At 39.5% G+C, this 21,349-nt stretch overlaps 1 protein-coding gene across 1 annotated transcript in view; it reads left to right on the top strand.

Annotated features, from left to right (window-relative positions):
- LOC111148903 (ATPase phospholipid transporting 10D (putative)) overlaps window positions 1–21,349 on the top strand; it is a 104,599-nt gene that overhangs the window by 8,387 nt on the left and 74,863 nt on the right. Inside the window, exons 2-3 of the mRNA XM_022505679.1 lie at window positions 17,701–18,027; window positions 20,135–20,329. Coding sequence (XP_022361387.1) covers window positions 17,738–18,027; window positions 20,135–20,329 — 485 coding nt within the window. The 5' untranslated portion in view covers window positions 17,701–17,737. The remainder of the gene's footprint in view (window positions 1–17,700; window positions 18,028–20,134; window positions 20,330–21,349) is intronic.

Here is a 21,349-nt window from a genome sequence, read left to right as displayed (position 1 = left end):
CTAGTCCTGTCCACATGGTTGCAAATGGCAAGATTTGATGGCTGCATAGTATTCCATTGTATGTATATACACCACATCTTCTTTATCCATTCATCTGTTATGGACATCTAGGTTCTTTCCATAGTTTGGCTATTGTGGACACTGCTACTATAAACATTTGGGCACACTTGCCCCTTTAGATCACTACATTTGTATCTTTGGGGTAAATACCCAGCAGTGCAATTACTGGGTCATAGGGTAGCTCTATTTTCAACTTTTTGGGGAACCTCTGTACTGTTTTCCAGAGTGGCTGCACTAGCTTTCATTCCCACCAACAGTGTAGGAGGGTTCCTGTTTCTCCACATCCTTGCCAACATCTGTTGTTTCCTGACTTGTTAATTTTAGCCATTCTGACTGGTGAAAGGTGGTATCTCACTGTGGTTTTGATTTGTATTTCCCTGATGCCCAGTGATGTTGAGCACTTTTTCATGTGTCTGTTGGCCCTCTGGATATCTTCTTTGCAGAAATGTCTGTTCATGTCTTCTGCCCATTTTTTGATTGGATTATTTGTTTTTTGGGTATTGAGTTTGATAAGTTCTTTATAGATTTTGGATATTAACCCTTTATCTGTATGTCATTTGCAAATATCTTCTCCCATTCTGTCGGTTGTCTTTGGTTTTGTTCACTGTTTCCTTTGCTGTGCAAAATCTTTGATCTTGATGAAGTACCAGTAGTTCATTTTTGCCCCCTGCTTCCCCATTTCCTTACATCACACACAAAAATAGACTCAAAATGGATGAAAGACCTCAATGTGAGACAGGAATCCATCTAAATCCTTGAGGTGAACGCAGGCAACAACCTCTTTGACCTGAGCCACAGCAACTTCTTCCTAGAAACATTGCCATTGATATACCACAATTTAACAATTTCTCTTTTTCCTGACACTTGGATTAGTGCCCCTTCTAGTGCTGAATTAATCATCTTTCTGCTCAGGGCCAAAGAGGAGGAACATTTTAAGGCATAGTACCTTTTGGCTCCAAAGAAGTGAAGAAGCAGTCTAGATTACCCCAGCATGGAATGAAAGCTTGCTTTCATTGAACATCATGAATAAAGAAATTCTTTGCTGTATTTAGTACCAAAAAAAAAAAAATTAACTCTGCTTTAATTGCTTTTTTTAGGTTACTGGTGAAGTTGGAAGTTTAGGTTACTGGTGAAGTGGTGAAGTTTTTTTTCTGATATTGCTTTTATAAGATATCAATGTAAAAAGTAGGCTATTGTGAGTGATAATAGGACTAGTTAGGATAAAAATGACACAGGAGGGTAGATCCTCCAAATGAGCTGTAAAAATTTTAAGATAGTACACATTTGAATAAATCTTAGTTAAATATAGTCTAAGCACGCTATCATACACAATTTTAGCAAGCATAAAATCTTGTATTCAAACTATGACTTAATTCATTTATGACACGTTTGTAAATAATGTGCAGTTTAGGAATTAATAAAAGCCTACGTATGTATGAATGAGTAATAAAATGGAGTGGAGAGAACAGGTGGGTTATTTTATGTGACTAATTGATGTATAATAATGAGTGAGTCGATGTCTCTGAACCTCAGTTTTCTTGTGTGTAAAGTATTTAGTTGGATTTTTACGATTTTTTTCCAGCTTTAAAATCATGAATTTTCTATTCAAGTTGCTAAGCCTTATCCTCTTTAAATGCTTTTACTTTAAATAGTTTTCAGAGAACTTCCTCCTTAAGAGTTTTATGACCGTGAGATTCAAATACCTCAGCTATTTTTCTTAGGGTCTATTTGTTTTAGTTCCCTTTTTTAAATGTTCATTTTTAAAAATATTTTTAAAATTTATTTATCTTAGAGAGAACTAGAATGCAGTGGGGAGGGGCAAAGGGAGAAGGAGAAAAATGTTAAGCCGACCACGCTGAGTGGGGGAGTCCAAAGTGGGGCTTGATCCCACCACCCTGAGGTCACAACCTGAGCTGAAACCAAGAGTCACACACTTAACTGACTGTGCCACCCAGGTGCCCCTTTATTTCCCTTTTCATGTCTTCTTGTTGCATAATCTTATTAGTGGTCATTTTAGGGTTCCATGCTATAGATCTTTTTTTTTTTTTTGAGAGAGAGGGAGAGAGTGTGTGCGAGCAGGAGGGAGGGACAGAGGGAGAGAGTGAGAGAGAATCTTAAGCAGGCTCCACACTCAGCGCAGAACCCAGTGTAGGGCTCAGTCTCACCACCATGAGATCATGACCTGAGCTGAAATCAAGACTCAGATGCTTAACCGAATGAGCCACCCAGGTACCTCTACATGCTATAAATCTTAATATGAAACTCTAATAACTTTCAATAAAAGATATAGTGAGATCATGAAATAACTAAGTTTTTATAATTTGTGGAGCTGGTATATACAGGATTGTTATGGGTATTCCGGTTTTTGCTGCGTATCCGAGGGGAGTTGCTCCATTCATATGTTCATTCCACAAATATTGAAAGTCTACTCTGTGCCTGATAACTTTTTAGGCCTAGTTGCATCAGTGAACAAAAAAGATAGAAATTCCTTCTCTAATGAAGAGGAGAGACAACAAGAGCCAAAATACAAAAATAATTTTGTGATGTTAAACAGTGATGCAAAAGTCCTATGAAAAATAAAACTGGGAAGGAGGACAGGGATTGCTGGGGGGAGGCTGTAGGGGGAGGAGTGAAGGAGGGGAGAGTAATAGACTGGAGAGGACTTTGGGAGGCAGAATCATGTGACACTGACGGCTGTTCTCATAATTAAGATGAAAACGTCTGGAGAGTTTTAGATTGTGGAAAATTCGGGATGTAACTTGGGTTTGAACTGGACTAGGTAAGGGCGGCAGTGGTGATGCCAAGTGGTGAGATTCTGGATATATTTTAAAGGAAGAGCCAAGAGAATTTGCTGACTGACTGTATGCGGGTTTTTTGTTTTTTGTTTTTTGTTTTTGTTTTTCTGAGGGAGAGAGCAAGCATGAGCCGGGGTGAGGGGGAGCAGCGGGAAAGGGAGAGAACCTTAAGCAGACTCCAAGCTGAACATGGAGCCTGACTCAGGGCTCCATCTCACGACTCGAGATCATGACCTGAGCCAAAATCAAGGGCCAGACGCTTAATTGGCTGAGCCACTCAGGCACCCATAGATGTGGGTTTTGAGGAAAGGACAGGACCCCAGGCTGAATCGGAGGATCTGGTGGGTGACTGAGGACTGAGGATGTGGAACAGTGGGATGGCCATCACCTGATAGGGCTGATCTGTGGAGGAAGCAGGTTTGGGGGGAGGAGCACAGTTCTGTCCATGTTATGGACATGATGGGCTGCCTCTTTGGCAGATGCACGGGTCTGGGGTTTCGGGATGTCTGAGCTCAAGGACAGTTACATGGGGGGGAACCTGTAGAAGTTCTGGTTTGATGGCTTTGGTTTCCTTAGTACAAAGGAAACAAGGTCATCGGCCGGAAGTAAGTCAGGAGGGAGATAGGGCAGGCGAGAGAAGGAGGTGTGACATACTTGTCTGTGACAGCGGAAAAATGACAAGAGTGGAAATGCTGTGTGCTTGCAGTTAGCATGTGTGGCCAGTTCCTGATTCATGGTCAGTAATTGAAAGTGACACTGATCAGGGAGGTTATATGTCTGTCTCCAGGTACTTCCCACCTGTAGGTACTGCCACAGAGTATAAGAGGGATTTAAATATAACTGATTTGGATACAGCTAGGGTGAGAGTCTTGCCAAGAAAGGAGAGCAGAGTTAAGGGGTTGAGAGAGTATATATGGAAGTGGTAACAGAGTTGACCGTAAAATTGAAACCGAGTAAAGGGAAGTGAGGCTGTGCATGAAGGGGGCCAGTGAAGGGTCGTGGTTTAGTTGCTTACAGGTCCCTGTGGGGTCAGAGAGTTCTGAACTCAGGTTAAAAAGGAATCATTTAACAGCAACTTTTATTTGTGTATGCTGAGTCATATTTCAGAAAATGTGAAGAGCTTTCTGTTGAATGCATCAAATGAGTATTTTTTAAATGAAATACAAGTATTTGATTTGTTAACGTAAGTTCTTCATATGAAGTACATCTTCAGCTCTTTTTTCCCTTAAATGACGTCATCTCACATTTTTTAATACTAGTCCTCTTCTTTCTTCCCATTCTTGTGTTCTTTGGTAGACAGCCAGAGCTATGTGCCTTCTGCCAATTTACTGCTCAATTGTCTGTGTCCTTTGTCAGAGCTACAATAGCCACCAGGGCTCTCAGTCCATCGCAGTACTTGGATTAGGCTGGGGTAGTCAGCCACTCACCAAGCTCTGTCCCTTGGGTGAGTTTCTCAACCACTCTGAGCCTCTGTGTTTTCAGCCCTCTATGGGGATCATAATAATATACTTTGTTGTAAAGATTAAAGTCATCATATATTTATTCCCAGCTCAGAGCTCAGCTTGTCTTTATAAATGGTAGACAGTGTTATGATCTTAGGTTTATTGGAGGAATATTTTGTTAGCGTTGAATAATCAAATCTCAAAAACACGCTATTGTGTCATTTCAGTGACATATATTTTAGGAATACTATCTAGAATAACCAATATCAAGACACAGTATTAAAGATCGTTATCATTAATGTTTCATGCGTGTGTGATTTTTCCACTTTAAGAATAGAGACATATTGGGAACTTGCTGTGAGTATGGGTTAGCTTTTTACGTTTCCAGTAGCAAAGGGACATTTATACAACTGCACCATTTTCCCTGCCTTTTTGCTAGCTTAAACCAGTTTGAAGCCGAAACATCAGCAAGAGGTAAACTCATTTGGAGGTGTTGTCCCTTCAAGGGAAAGCTGAGATACATTGAAGAAAGTGGTAAAGATTTCCGTGTCTGAAAGTGTGTCCATGTATGTTTTATTTTTACATGAGAGGATTGAAGAATGTCTTTGTATTTAATGTGTTTGGAAACATTAAGAATGGGTAACTCTTCCCAGGATAAGACCATGCATCTAGGTACCACACTCATATTTTATATGTCTCTCTTCATTCAAAATAAACATGATGTATTTGAAACTTCCAATTTGACTCTTCAGCTGCAGTGATATCAATCACATCACTCGTTGCTGTGGAGGGTTCCTTCCCTTGGTCTCAGTGAGAAGCTGCTGCTGTGATGTAGAACGGTATCTTTTGTTTCTGTCTCCCCAGCATCAGCCTCCATGTCTGCTTTTCAGGTCACGTTGAATGAATGAACTTGGCTTAAGCCGTGTTTTCTAGAGATACATAAGGGCTACATGCTTGGTTAGAGTTGGTCTTTTCCCATTTAGGGCCCTAAGAATGACAAAACTATCACAACAATGTCTTCATTCATGGTAAAAATGAAAGATACTATGGGTTCATTTTTTGTATCCTATACAGCACCTCCTTTCATGATAACAATCGGCAATCATCCAAAGTTAATGACTTCAGTTCAATGTTTTGGCTCTCGTGTACATCTGAAATAAAGAACATGAACTTCTACTGGGGTTTTAGTTCAAGAAGTTACAATTAATAGAAACTATTAAAGAGCACACAGAACTCCAAGAGGACTTTATTTGGCAAATCTGATTCCTCCCGCCCGCTGGAGAGCGCTGAGGATTATGAGACTTTGTTATTCAAAATCCAGTTTTCCCACTAAATAAATTGACCTTTGTCATCACCAAACCCTAGTAGGTATATCTATAACTGTTCATATTTTCCCAAAGATTATGTGGGGTGATGAAAATCCTTTCTCCGGGGTGCCTGGGTGGCTCAGTGGGTTAAAGCCTCTGCCTTCAGCTCAGGTCATGGTCCCAGGGTCCTGGGATTGAGCCCCACATCCGGCTGTCTGCTCGACAGGGAGCCCGCTTCCTCCTCTCTCTCTGCCTATCTCCTCTGCCTACTTGTAATCTCTGTCTGTCAAATAAATAAATAAATAAAAATCTTAAAAAAAAAAAAAAAAGAAAATTTTTTCTCCTTTTCAATCAAAGGAGAGTAGTTAGTAAAGGAACTATGCCAGCATGTCCCTTTGGCAACTGATGCAACGAAGAAACCAGCGGTGATATCAAGTGATGCATCATTTTTGTCATCATTATTACCTGTCGGATAAGGAATTGGTCTCCTTGAAGGCAATAAGCCTATAATAGAGCATTGGGCAGAGAGGACCCAGAGTGGAATAAACCCCAAATTTTATCAGGGCTCACTTTCCCTCAGGGAGAGCTACCTCGGACATTTAGGTCAAGGAGACCTTCCTGTCTTGAGTCTACTGAGTCTGCTATGAAACAGTGCCCATTTTTTTTTTTTTTTAACTGACCCTGTTAGATTACTTGTCTTTCTTCCAAGGTCTCAAGTGTATAACAACTTTTGATATTTTGTTAGGGTTTTCTCATTTTTCTCATCTTGATTGAGAAGAAGATTGAAAGTGTCAAGGTCAAGACCTATTGTTCTCCCTTGCTGAGCCTATGGAAATGTTGGCTGAAGATGACCGTAACAGTATTAAATCCATAGAAAGAGTCAGTGCTGCAGGTCTCGTCCCCAACTTCTGGGGGTTTTCGTGTAAACTTAGACCTTCACAATTTTAGTTAATTCTAGCCTTGGATGAGAGTATCTGCTTGCATGGGCTGTCAAGTCATTGGTACATGGCCTTGCTCTGTGTACTTGGAGGAGATGGGCTCGCCAGTGACAGGAGGAGTACCTAATAAAGTGTTCACTCTTAATTTCACTTTACATTTTGAAATAAAGTGATTTAGTAAGAGTAGTGGTTCTCAAAGTATGGTTTAGGACCAGGACCAGCACCAGCACCACCTGGAACTGTGTTAGAAACACAAATTCTTTTTTTTTTTTTTTTTTTTTTAAGATTTTATTTATTTGAGAGAGAGAGCGAGTGAGAGAGAGCACGAGCAGAGGGTAGAGGGAGAAGCAGGCTCTCTGCTGAGCAGGGAGCCCGGTGCAAGGCTCGATCCCAGGACTCTGGGATCACAAGCTAAGCTGAAGGTAGACACCCAACCAACTGAACCACCCAGACACCCCTAGACATGCAAATTCTTGAGCCGCCTCCCCCAACCCCAGACCTGTGTTATCAGAAAGTCAGGGGTGTGGCTCAGGACACTCCAATGCATGCTGGAGTCTGACGGCCACAAATACAGCATCCTGAAATGACTGTACATAAGAATGTTTTTCTCCTTCAGACAAGTGAGCTCATGTGTATATTTCAAGTTAGTTGTTGGTTGGTGATGACCTCAGAAATTTTCAAATACTAACTGGGCCTCAGGGAATTCATTACCCCATATTTACCTTTGGTCATCTGCCTTGCTACGAACTTTTCATTAAGTATTCATTAAGGGAAACAGGGATTTTGAGAACGGTTTGCTTTCAAGTACATTTGTGTTCAAGAAGGAGCAGAGTGTGATATGTTATTTTAGGTATACTCTGTTATTGAAGTATTTTGGTTTTTTGATATCTTCTAGAAAAAATAAACACTAATTAGAAATAATGTGGTTTTAAATGATCATATTTGTTTTTAAATTTTCTAAAGAAGTAGTATTTTGGGACGCCTGGGTGGCTCAGTTGGCTAAGCGGCTGCCTTCAGCTCAGGTCATGATCCCAGCGTCCTGGGATCGAGTCCCACATCGGGCTCCTTGCTTGGCAGGGAGCCTGCTTCTCCCTCTGCCTCTACCTGCTACTCTGTCTGCCTGTGCTCGCTCTTGCTTCTCTCTCTATGTCAAATAAATAAATAAAATATTAAAAAAAAAAAAGAAGTAGTATTTTACAATTGGAAAGGCATGACTTTGGAGTAAAACATTGCATGCCTTGAGTTATAAAACCTTTGGCCTTTTATTTCTTACTCTGAAAAGTGGAAGTCATAAATGACATGGGGAGTGTATTTCATGAACAGTAATCATTATAGAAGTGTTAGTACTTATTTTATTTATGTACTTATGTATGTGTTTATTTATTTTTGAGAGAGAGGGAGCATGTGTGGGGCGGGGCAGAGGGAGAGGGAGAGAGAGAATCTTAAGCAGGCTCCATGCCCAGTGTGGAGCCTGACACAAGCCTCAGTCTTCTGACCCTGAGAGCATGACCTGAGCTGAAAATCAAGAGTCAGATGCTTAACCAACTGAGCCACCCAGGTGCCCCAGTACTTATTTTATAAGCAGTGCTTTGTTTATATTTCTTTATTTCTGACCTTAATTGATTTTGTGACTCAAATTGATCTCTTGTAGATTTTAGAACTTCATGTTTTTTTTGTTTTGTTTTTTGTTCTTTAGCTTGAATGGAATATTGGCTCATGTAGCATCATGCAGAGCTAATGCTTAGGGCAACATGGAGCTGTTTTACAGAATTACAGATTCTCCCTTCAAAAACTTTATTTTTTGAAAATTATCAGTGCATCTTCATTGTGACAAAGAAAGAAAAGTTCATCTTTTACTCCTTTCGTATTCTTACCATAATCAATATTCATAGCCTTGTGCGAATTATTCTGTACTTGTATTTCTTGCAAATGGTTGTGAACATGGCACACACCCAGGCAGTTTGTGTTGTTATGTGAAGCAAATCCAGGCCAGGCCAGGTGCGGATTCAACAGCACAGTAGGAATTAGAGCCTAAGCCTCTGGATAGTGCTTGGTTAGTGACCTGTGTGCCCTTGTGTGCTCACAGGGCCCCACTTCCAGCCTAAGAATTTGAAAAGGCAGTGGGCTTTTGTTCCAGAATCTTGTGAACTGGAAGTTTCCACATTCCTCACAACTGACAACACTACTAACTGGTACAGTCTTCCTGAGGGACTGGAAAGGTGATACACACACACTTCCGCTCATGTGTGTCCTAGATCTTGTGTATGCCTTTGCGTATTTCGGTAGGTAGTTAAAGTGAAACTTCAGCCGTGCTCAAGTTGTCATTCTCACCACTCTTTGAACCCAGATCAGTCATTTGGTCTTACCTCATTCGTTTTTAGAAATGCTTGATCATTCATATGCATATTTCTCTGTCATTTCCTTTTTTTCCCCCTCAATATACACAATAGTCATTGATCCAGGTCAAGGTATGAATACATATTTTTAATAGGTCTATAATATTCTGTAATGTGGAAATGTCACAGTGTAGTCGACTGTTCCACAACTGAAGGACTTTCATGATATTTCCAAGATTGTTACTACAAAAACCAAACCAAAAAAGTAAATAAATAAATAAAGGAATCCCCAAATACAGTATGCATTCTTGTACATGTACCCATACCAATAGATAAGATTCCCCAAAATGGAGCTGCTATGCCCATAGTTATATGTATTTTCAGTTTTCATAAATATTACCATAAATTTTTTTGGCGATGGTGGTGGGGAGATTGTAACAATTCACTTTCCACTGCCAGAGGGTTGGTTTCCCCCCATCCTCACTAGCACGGACTATAAGAAAACTTGTCTGAACAAGAGAGAAGTTATAGTTTTGCCCAGCTAATAATAATAAAAAATATCCTGAATTTTCTTAAACTATATTTACTATAATTTTTACATTTCAGTTTTCAGTCTACCTGGAGATTTATTTTTTGAATTAAAAATTTATTAAAATATTTTTAAATAAAAATCTATTTTTTTTAATGTGCTGTAAAGTAGGAATGTAGCTTTCTGGTTTTCAAGATGGAACCATTTATTCTAGGCATGTTAAGTCACCGTTTTTTCACTGATTTGAAATTCTGTGTTTGCCAACTAAGTTTCTGTTTACACAGGGATCCACTTTTAGGCCCTCGGTGTTAATTTTCTCTTGCCATTATAGCAATCACAAGTTAGTGGCTTAGAACAACCCCCGTTCATGAGTACAGTTCTGCAGATCGGAAGTCCCAGTACAGTGTGACTTGGTTCTTTGCTCAGGTCCTCAAAAGCTGAAATAAGGATGTTATCCAAGCTGAGTTCTTTTCTGAAAACTCTGGGGAAGAATCTACTTCCTACCTTCCAGGTTGTTGGCAGAACTCTGTTCCTTGCAGTGGTTGGACCTAAGTCTCCATTTTCTTGCTGGCTGTCTCTAGAAGGCTGCTCTCAACCCTGGAGACACCCAGTAGCCATTCTTTTGCATTGTCTTTAATTTGCTGGATTTTCTTGCGTTTTTCCATCAATATTCATAAGTGACATGGGTTTATACATTTTTGTGGCAATTATAAAAAAGTGAACACATGTTTTTAATGCACATACATATTTATACGGTGGTGACGAAAGATTACTTGCAATGAAACTTTTTCACCTGTATAATTGCCTTGCTGTATAAGGAATATTGCTAGTTGGGTGTATACAGCATTTGGTTTATGTTAATCTCATAAGCTGTGTGGCCATATTAATTAATTTTTAAATTCTAGGTAAAATGCTAATGTTAGTTAAAGCAAAGTGCCCAAAGTCAGATGTTTTTGACACTGCGTATCTAGGTGATGTTGGGCTTCAAGTTTCCATACTCAGCCCACGAACATGCAGGCCTTTTCATATAGTTAATCTTTAATGGTATTTTTCTACCACTAACCAGCATCAAGTTTGTTGTAATCCAGATTTTCACAAGTAGTAGTTTGCTCTTAAACTGAAAATAGGAACGGAGACTTTAGTAAAACCTAGGTAAATTGTAGGGTTTGTTTTTTTTTTTTCTTTTTTAACGAAATACTGAACCTCTCTACCTTTAAGGACAGTAGCTCACTTAGGAATAAAGTATCTAGATCTGAAAATTCTTTTCGGTTCCTAGTGATGATAACTGAACTTTATACATTTGCTTCTTTGTGTTTAAAAAAACTTGCTGTTAATTCTGAAGGCAGTGTTCCAATCAGTGGCAGAGTATTAGATCAAATAAAGCATGAGTCCATTTTGTGTATTAGCAGAACCCCAGGACAAATCAGCTCTTTTTGGAGTGGACTGAATCTTAAAATTATGAATGCTCTTGAAAAATCCTAAAATGCAGGACACCTGGGTGGCTCAGTCATTAAGCATCTTCCTTCAGCTCAGGTCATGATCCCAGGGTCCTGGGATCGAGCCACGCATCGAATTCCCTGCTTGGCGGGAAGCCTGCTTCTCCCTCTCCCACTCCTGCTGCTTGTGTTCCATCTCTCACTGTCTCTGTCTCTGTCAAATAAATAAATAAAATCTTTTAAAAAATCCTAAAATGCTTCATCCTAACTTGTACATTGAAGTTTTGTCTGCTAGGTTGCTCTGTTTACCCCTGGGAACAGTTGACTAGAAGGTATTGCTATCCTCAGGTGGTTGGTTGCCTGGCAGACTCTTCAGTTAAATGAAAAGCAAAGTTATATTCAGCTTAAGAAATTAAATATAGAGAGGTACATGGATATAGTTGTTGGGGTCACTACTGTGCATACAAATTCTTAATATATATGAATAAGTACTCTAATTGAGAGAACATTTCCCAGATAGTCACATTTGTTAACTTTACTTAACACTTGACTATGGTTCACACACTATTCTAGGGGCTTTACATATATTAACTCACTTAATCCTCACATCAACCCTTTGGTCAAGGTTAGCTGGCAGGTGGAGGTGCCAGGAATTGATGTCAGAGTCTGGCTACAGAGTCTATGCTCTTAATCACTGCTGTACTGCTTACTGGTCTTATAAATCCAGTAGGAAGGAAAACAGTGATTTTCTGTAAGAAGAGTCTTCTAGGCTTGGAGAAGCAGATTCCTTCTATTAATAAAGGTGGAATGAATGCAACACAAGCTGACTACTTCTGTTTTCTCAAACTTCGATCTTATTACTCCTGCTTCTAATGGAAGGAAAGCCAGGCTGAATCATGACAGAGGAAATGGGGTGTTTTGTGTCCTTTCCGCTTGCTACCTCCTTTCTGTAAAAGTCAATGATCAACAGTTACTTGTTGACGATCCAACTTCGGCCAAGCATTAGAGTTTGGTGTGGAGTTTGGCAAGCAGTGAGATGTGTTTCTTGACTTTGAAGAACAAAGCCAACAAAGAGCACTGAAGCAGGTGCCGTGATTGAGCCAAGCTCAGGACCATAATGGATGCAGAGCAGGGAATGCCTTACTGTGTCTTCTGTGTGGATCCTCCTCAGTTCCCCCGACTCCATGGCCAAACTCCAACAGTCTAAAGGATGAATAGGGGCTGGTGGGGTGAGTGGGTAATAGGATTGACTCGCCTTCCAGAAGGCAGCATTTGCGGAGATTCAGAGTATAAGCTGTGCTTTGCAACCTTCTTAAGTCACCTGGGTCCTAATTAAATTCCACACTCATGGGCCCTATTCTAGATCCTCTTAATCAGGATCTCCAGGGGAGGGGCCTAGGGGACTGTTATTGAGGTACGCTTAGAAAACACTAGATGAGTGGCATACAGTTTGTTCATGGACATAGTTGGGGTGAATTTCAGAGAGAATGGTTGAGGATGAGATCGGGTGGTGCAAAGGTCATTTTATGTCATGTCTATCTTTTGTGACTGTTTGATCTTCTATTTGTATCCTACTTAATGCTGGTTACTTTCCATGTATCAACAGATATATACTTAGAGTTGGACAACTTCTTTTAATTTGAAAAGCAATATATTGAAAGTTTGTACCTCAACCCAATCTACAGGGTTACCAACCTTGACTTCTGTATGACCTGAGAAATGCCAAAGAGGAGCATGAGAATGGGGAACAGAACGAATATTGTTTGTTTTCCGTGTGTCCCATGACTCTTCACGGTGTCTCATTTTTTTTCATTAGCAAGCTGAGGCATGAGGGTTAATTACGTAGGTCACATACCTAATAAGTGATACAACTGATATTCGAGCCAGAGTCCATAGAGCAGGAAGAATTTGATTTGTCAAAAAGTGCTGAACAGGGTGCCTGGGTGGCTCAGTGGGTTAGGCCTCTGCCTTCAGCTCAGGTCATGATCTCACAGTCCTGGGATCGAGTCTCAGCGGGGAGCCTGCTTCTCCCTCTCTCTGCCTGCCTCTCTGCCTGCTTGTGATCTCTCTCTCTCTCTGTCAAATAAATAAATAAAATCTTAAAAAAAAAAAGTTCTGAACAGAGTGTTCATTTACTCAGTTAAGACAGGTGAACTGGAATATTAAGGGTTAGGTGAGGGACTATAGTCAGAAGGCTTCTCATATTTGTTACTGTATGAAAATAAATGCCCAGTATTCTGTGATTTTTTTTTTCTTTTTAAGAGAAACTAAATATCAATATTTTATGTGAATTTATCTCTATTTTAAAATGTCAGTCCTATATTCAAAAAAATTATTCCAATGTGTTTGCTAACATCATGATACAAGATACATCATTGAATAGAATTTTGCTTAAGGACCACTGGTTTGTGACCTCTAGGTTAAGTAATTTCTGGTCTGAACTTTAAAATAACATGCTTCATGCTGATTCTTAATGAGGTATGACTCCGATTTGCTTTTCTTTCATGTCCTAAAGAAATTTTGCTGAATATTTATGTGAGCATTATTAACAACAGATCCAACTCTGCATATTAATACATTTTTAGCTTTGCGGGGGGGCAGATAGAGAAAGATGAAAAGGCTCCTTGCTCCTGACTGTGGTGGGAAAAGTGTTGCCTTCCCTGAACCTTCTACTCCAGCCACTGTTTTCCCCCTGCCTTTCTATCAGAACAGGAGCTAAAAGTGGATCTGTTCACTTCCTTGTACACTTTCAACCCATGTGGAACATCGTGTAGTGTCTTTCCGAAGTGTGTTATAGCACCATATTAGTAGCCCTTGAAACCAATTCAAGCATCTTGACCAGTATTAAAATGAGAGACTCGGCAAGAAAGAGAATAGAGCAGAACAGAAAATGGATGCATTGCAAGTAAAAAGCACCAGAAGTATAATTTTTGTTTCAGCTGTATATGTATGTGGGCGTGGGTTTTAGATTACCTCAAAGAAAGTATTTCTCACTGAACTGGCAGTTGGCAAATTATGAAAACACTTGAATTAGAAGGACTAAGTAGATCCTTGGTCATTCCTGCTCAATATAAAATGGTTTAAATTCTAAACTGGAAATTTGAAAGGATTTTTACCACAGGCTAATTACCTCCACATCTGGTCTTTTTTCCTTCAATCCCATGAAAACACTGACAACATCTCTGTCTTGTGTAGATCAGTCCTTTGATCCCGTAATCACTTTTCAGGAGAGAATGGCGGTACCTAGGGGAAGACATTGCCAGTTGATGAGCCGCCTGGTCTTGGAGGCAAGGACAGAGATTTGATGGCTGAGGAGGGCAATAAACCAGGCCCAATTCTATCCTCACTAAAATTCCTTGGGAATAAGAAGGGCGGGGAGAGGGGGAGACAATATTTGAGTAAGTAGAGCACCTAACAAAAGTTGAAGGGCATTGAAAAGGCCCACAGGATGGTGGACGTGGGGATACTTTGTCATGAAGTGCTCTCCAGCCATAGTTTTGTCTCTTTGGAACTGAGTGAATGGGGAGAGAGAAGGTTCTGGAATAGATCCATGGAATGGAAAGCTGATTGTTTTTGTGAACCAGTAAGTGTTTTTGCTAGGGTGGGATTATTTGTTAGATACGCCATGAATTACCAAAAGTTAACACCTCCCACGGGTCGTATTTGTTTAGTTATTTTTGTTTGCATTCTCAAGAAATTCTACTTTAAAATTTAAAAATTTAAGTAGAGTCTATATTACTGTTGAGATTGTGGACACCAGAGGGATACAGACTCCTGTGTCTTTTTTTTTTTTTTTTTTTAAGATATTTATTTATTTATTTGACAGAGAGAGATCACAAGTAGGCAGAGAGGCAGGCAGAGAGAGAGGAAGGGAATTAGGCTCCCTGCTGAGCAGAGAGCCTGATGCGAGGCTCGATCCCAGGACCCCAGGATCATGACCTGAGCCGAAGGCAGAGGCTTAACCCACTGAGCCACCCAGGTGCCCCCACTCCTGTGTCTTAACAAGAATTTAATTGCAAGTGGAAAGTCAAAGTTTCTAGAAATACTATAAAATTTCAGCCCTCTAAAGAATATGAGGTTTGTCGTCAGTCCCTGATGTGCAGGGGGTGAAATGCACGAAAAGCACTTGGTTCTTATGTTTGGTGTTTTTACATTATCTACTGAATCATTTATAAAGCACTTTCTTACATCCTTAATCTGCAGGAGATTTCTGGATATGTTATAAACTAATAACTCAAACTGTCATTACTAATTATAGGTTAAGAAGCTATTTTTATACACTGAAGTGAAAACCGGACTTTTCATATTACTTCATATGTGGGCTTTTAAAAAGTTATGTTAAAAGAAAGAATTATTTTGGCCAGTCAATGTTTACTGATTCAGCTCTTTATGTACAGATATTTTAGAGAGCAAACTCCAAAGGACCGAGACCTGGTAAGGATAGATTTTTTTTCTCATTAAAACTGGTAAGACTGGGGTGCCTGGGTGGCTCAGATGGTTAAGTGTCTGCCTTCGGCTCAGGTCATGATCTCTGGGTCCTGACATCAAGCCCCGCATCGGGCTCTCTGCTCAGTGGGGAGTCAATTTCTCCCTCTCCCTTTGCCTCTTCCCACCACTCATGCTCTCTTTCTCTGTCAAATCAATAAATCAAATCTTTAAAAAAACCTGATAAGACTAACTTTATGAATATTTTCTCTCAGTGGTCATAAAGGTTATATTTGTGGGTTCAGTATCCATGCACAGATACACATACTTGGAGGCTATTGTATTCTTCCCCTTAACAGGACTCTCCGGTCTTACTTGTTTTTATTATTTTGCTTTATTAGATCATATATGTTTTAAAGATCTGATGGAGTTTTAGATTATTATTTGTAATTCAACTAACTCTCTATAAATACAGTGCTGTTCAACTGTAATCGGTTGGATTGCTGAAGGACCAGTGTATAGTAAGTTAAGTGTGCTACCAAGAAGGGATTATTAAAAATACCAACTCACTAGAATTACTAGAATGTAATTGGACCAGATCTTCAGTGTTACTAGGTGATGATCTGTGTTTTCAGATCCATGAAAGCTGGATACAGTTTTAATGTTCTTAGGGGAAAACTATTAATTTCTGATTAATATAACATTTTAGAGAAAATAATCAGTAGAGATGTTGTAAACTTAGAATGAAGCTTAGGAAAGAAGCCAGCTTAAATAATTTGCCCCAGCTACATCAGTGCCTCAAACAGCATTTTACATCTGGGGTTGCATTTATGTATTTACGTGCCTATCACCTCACCTAGAGCCTGAGTGTTTGGAGAAAGGGGATCGAAGCCTTAGATAATCTCAGTATTCCTAGCCTACTCTAGGTTCCAGCACATAACCTCATTTTTTCTCCAGATGAGGTCTGGGGAGTTTTGTTAACATACTTACTGATTAACTAAATAAGAATCTCCAGAGGTAAACTCCAGTGGAAGGAGATAAATAATTGACATTGATAAAGCAAAGATAGAAACCGAGGCCTCCAGACCTTGTCCTCTACACGCTTGGGGACGTGCTTGTTACCAAGTATGAACTTCTATTGAGCATCTACTAAGTGCCAGCTACTCTGGATACAAAGATCAACGAAGCACGTTACCACTTAAAGCAGAAACTGTCGTGAGAAAGAGTTAGTCTGAATCAGCCTTACCTACTTACTAACCATATAAACTTTAGCAAGTTACTTTATTCTCTAAGCCTGTTTCCTCTTTTGTAAAGTAGAAATAATACCTGTATCATAAAATTGATGTAAATGTTAAATAAGATACTGCCTGTAAAGTGCTTTGCAAGATGCTTGGAATATGGTAGGCTCTTATCTTTTGTTTTCTTTTCAATTAGTGAACTCACATTCTAAGCAGGGCCGAGTTTCTTAGAAAATAAGGAAAACTTGGAAATAAGGAAAATAAGAAAGAGAACATGTAAGAGATTTTGTTTTATTACTACTCCAAAACATGGTGGTGTAATTTTTATTGACTCAAAATTTGGCAGGTTGGCAATTTGGATTGAGCTCAGGTGGGACAACTCATCTCTGTTCTAGATTAGGTCACTGGGGACACACATGGGTTAATGGTCAGCTGTTAGTCATTGGTCTTACTCATATTTTGACAGGAGCAATGGTGGTAAGTGGGTCATGACCCATCATCTAGTAGTCTGGCCTATACTCAGACCCCTGGTAGTGACCATAGAGTTTTTAAGAGGGAGGGAGAGAGAGGGAGTTCCATGAGCAAGCATTTCTCTTGCATGCAAGCCTCTGCTTGTGTCATGTTGACTAGTGTTTTCACTACCCAAAGAAAAGCACATGCCCAAGCCCAGATTCATCGGGTTCCACCACTTGATGGGTGAAGGGTTATACATACAGGGATGGAAAGAATTTGTGGCCATTTTTGTAATCTGCACAGAATGGATTTTATTGACTACTTATTCTGCATCAGGCTTTATCCTGGATAATTTACATGTTACTCATTAAATCCTTATAAAAATTTCCTGACATGGGTGGCGTTCCCATTTCAAAGGTGAGAAAACTAATTATCAGATGAATTAAGAGACGTGTACACATTAAACCCAGATTATTTGCTTCAAGTTATGGGGTGGCCTTTCGGTGCTGTCTCTTGTTGCTTAAATGGTCAGATGGTTGGCTTTTGAGGCAGAAAGTGTGTGTTTTATTTAATGAAAATTAGGTTAAAATGGAGTTCCAAAAACAAGTTTTCCTTTATACCCATTGAACCATTGAGTCATGTGTTTAATTGATATGGAAACAATTTTTAATCTTACTATCCTTCAAGACTTTCCAGAAGCGTATGAGGAGTGTTTTAGTGAGTTTTTGTTTGTTTTGGCAGAGCACCTGCATATCCTGGATCTGCCCGCATTTTGGACATGACTGAGTGTCTACAATGGGCCAGGTATCACTGGCAACGGCTGATGGGCAGTAGAAACAGAGACGACGATGAGAGGCCATACAGCTACTCCTCTCTGCTTGCCTGCGGGGGCAAGTCCTCTCAGACTCCCAAACTGGCAGGAAGGCACCGGGTTGTTGTTCCCCACCTCCGGCCCTTCAAGGATGAGTATGACAAGTTCTCTGGCACTTACGTGAATAACCGAATACGAACAACAAAGTACACACTTCTAAATTTTGTGCCAAGAAATTTATTTGAACAATTTCACAGGTACTTTTATTTACTTATTTATTTAAAAAAAAAACTTAACATGTTCTTTGTTATTCTAGTTAACATACGATTTTTCATTTCTATAACATTATATGCTACCTAAACATAGACTTGGGACATTTTCTTTGACGATTCTAGTAGAGTTTGTTGTGAAGTGATGAGTCCTTATGTTCACATGGCACTTTACAATGGGTAAGATGCTTTGTCTTGACCAGAGAAGATAACTGCTATTTTCCTATTATAGATTAAGAAATGAAGTTTGTTACTGTGGTTTACCCAATGTTATGCTAGTGATAAGGAGCAGACCGGGATCCATAGCCTTGAGTTTTTTCACTCTTGCTTCCATGTTCTTTCCATTAGACCATTTGAGCTTTTCCTTACTTGATAGTATGGGGAAATAGAGCTCTTCACCAGGTGAAGCGATGACATAATTCCATTTAATATGTATTTATTGACGCTCTCCTATGAGATGAGGCATCGAAGGAAATGCACATCTTAATGGTGCGCCTTTCCTAATGGAGTTTACTGTTTAGCAAGGACAACAAGGTGTGTATACAATGAGAAGACACAGTGCACGTGATGAGTGTTAAAAACTGCTCCCAAGTAGGTTGGAAGTCACAGAAGAGAAATAGTGGAGCAAGAGAAGAGGAAATGTCACTGAACGTAATTATGGTGAGCAGGTCAGATTTATAAGGCAGGGGTGTGGGCAAAGCACATTTCAGATGGAGGAAGGAGTAGGATAAGTAAAAGCAGAAAGGCAATAGCATACGTTGCTTGAGGTCTGGAGGCAGAGCCCTCTGCCCGGCATAATTAGAAACAAAGCTAAGGCAGAGAGAACTTTCAGGGAGATGCTGTATGTACCCAGGTGAGTGGTAAGACCTGAGCTTAGAAAAATTTGGAAATGAAAAGAAGGGTTATCGATTACAGCTATAATGGATTAGATGCAGGGAAGTAAGGAAGAAGATGGTATGAACATATTGACCTGAGAATGACCAGGAGGATTAGCAGAAAAAGTAAAGACAGGAATAAAGAGACTTGGCTAGATGATTTTGTTTTGAGATGCTCATGTGAATATACAGATTTTCAATATTCATTATTCATTCTGCATATCTTCATTCTCATTATTCACTGTAAAATAGGTTCCACATACATTAATGGAATGATGGGTATGTTTAAAATATAGATATGAATTTCCTGCATTAATGGCATGCTATGCATGATTCTGCCTTTTATGAAGTTTGCAATCTTGTGCAGTTCATGGAATTAGAATCTGAAACTTAAACAGAATTCAGGGTCAGTGCTGTTGGTTTAGGTACAGCCCACATGGTAATAATTGAGGCCAAAAAAGTAGCAAAAAGGGTTAAGAAAGAAATTTTCAGAATAGAAGGAGTTGGAGGTGAGGAAGGAGAAATGGGGGTAAATTAATTTTGAGAAGTTTAATGGTTAATGTGGAAAATATGTAATAAAAACTCAAGGAGCTATACAGGATTGAGATTATATTTCTTTGAAGGAAATGGGCTACTTGGATTTACCTTAGGGGCCACTGGAGGAGTATTTCAATATATAAAGTAAAGGAGTGGAAGAAGTTCCTGAAGGAGTTCATCTCATAAAAGCTGAAATAGAAGGGTTGGTCCCAAGTGGGAAAAAAACTCCCAGGTTTCTCTGTTTATCCTGAGGCTTGTTTGAATCTAGTGTTTGGACATGCAAATTAGCTTCTGAAGGCTAGAGAGTTGGGGTTTTGAAAAATTTATCTCTACAGTGTGTTCACATTGAATTTCCTCTAAGTTTTTTTGAATTTTTAAAAAGAAAATAGTGTTTCCTGTGATGCTTCTCATGATGTTTTACACGACTCGAGACTGTCATACTCGTATTTACTATTATGTATTTAATAAAGACTACCTCGCATTTATTATAGTAAAGCCATGAGCTGGATGTCTACTGGAGGTACAGGTTGTTCAGATGTGTTAGGTTTAGCTAGTTCTCTGCTCCGTAGCATCGAAAATCGATGAATAGGAAATGTAGGAAAATACCCTAAGATATTTCTGCCCCTTTTGCTTTAGGCTTTGCTGTGATTCATTAACATTTCTCGTCTGTGTTTGGGTCACAGGGCTGCCAATTTATATTTCCTGTTTCTCGCTGTCTTGAACTGGGTGCCTTTGGTAGAAGCCTTCCAAAAGGAAATCACGATGCTGCCTCTGGTGGTGGTCCTGACAATTATTGCAATTAAGGATGGTTTGGAAGATTACCGAAAATACAAAATTGACAAACAGATCAACAATTTAGTAACTAAAGTTTACAGTAGGTAAGTGTACTGGGAGCTGGGGAGTACACCTGTGTCCTTTAGAAACATGCAGAAGGCTGCTTTCTTCCCCCTTACATGCGATCAGGATCCTTTTTGGGGATGGTGATGGTGGTGATGTTTACAACTAGTATTTATTAAGGATCTGCAGTGAATTTAATTCAGGGGTCCTAGTAGAACCACAATGTACAGATGGTCCTGATTAATGATGGTCTGATTTAGGATTCTTTGACTTTACGGTGTTTCAAAGGCAGTATGCATTCAATGGAAACCTTACTTCAGAATTTGAATTTTGACCTTTTCCTGGGCTAACGGTATGGTAAGATATTCTCATGATGCTGGGTGGCAGCAGGGAACCTCATACAGTCAGCCCAGTGATCATGAGGGTAAACAATGAATCATTTTGTACCCATAGAACCACTCTGGTTTTTTTGTTTGTTTGTTTGTTTGTTTTTATTTCAGTACAGTAGTCAATAAATTACATGAGACAGTCAACACTTTATGATAAAAACAGGATTTGTGTTGGATGACTTTACCCAACTGTAGGCTTCTGTAAGCATTCTGAGCATGTTTAAGGAGGGGGCGCTAAGCTATGATGTTCGCTAGGTTAGGTGTATTACGTGTGTGTTCCACGTGTGTATTCAACTTGCAATGAGATTATTGGGATGTAACCCTTTTATAAGTCAAGAAAGATCTCTGTTAGCCATTGTCAGTCCAGGAGCTGATAAAGCAAAAGCATCTGTAATTTACATATAAGTGGATGTGAAAGAATTAAACTTCATAAGAAGGAAAGCAAGCAGGTAGTTTTTAATCCTGGATGTTAAAATTCGGGATTAAGAAGAGGATGGGGTATGAAAAATATGAATGGATATGTAAAACAAGATAGAATATGAAGAAAAACATAACATCTATCAGTGGAGGAAAAGGATACTGAAAAGTGGGGAAGAGTGTTCTTTTTTGTACACAAAATTAGCAGCTTATAATAAAACCCTTCCCATTGCAGCAGTAGAAAACATTCATAAT

Source organism: Enhydra lutris, unplaced genomic scaffold (genome assembly GCF_002288905.1).
Source record: "Enhydra lutris kenyoni isolate GAN:26980312 unplaced genomic scaffold, ASM228890v2 scaffoldscaffold21, whole genome shotgun sequence".
Taxonomy (NCBI): domain Eukaryota; kingdom Metazoa; phylum Chordata; class Mammalia; order Carnivora; family Mustelidae; genus Enhydra; species Enhydra lutris.
The sequence above is the reverse complement of the archived record's forward strand: the minus strand, read 5'-3'. Positions and strand labels throughout refer to the sequence as shown.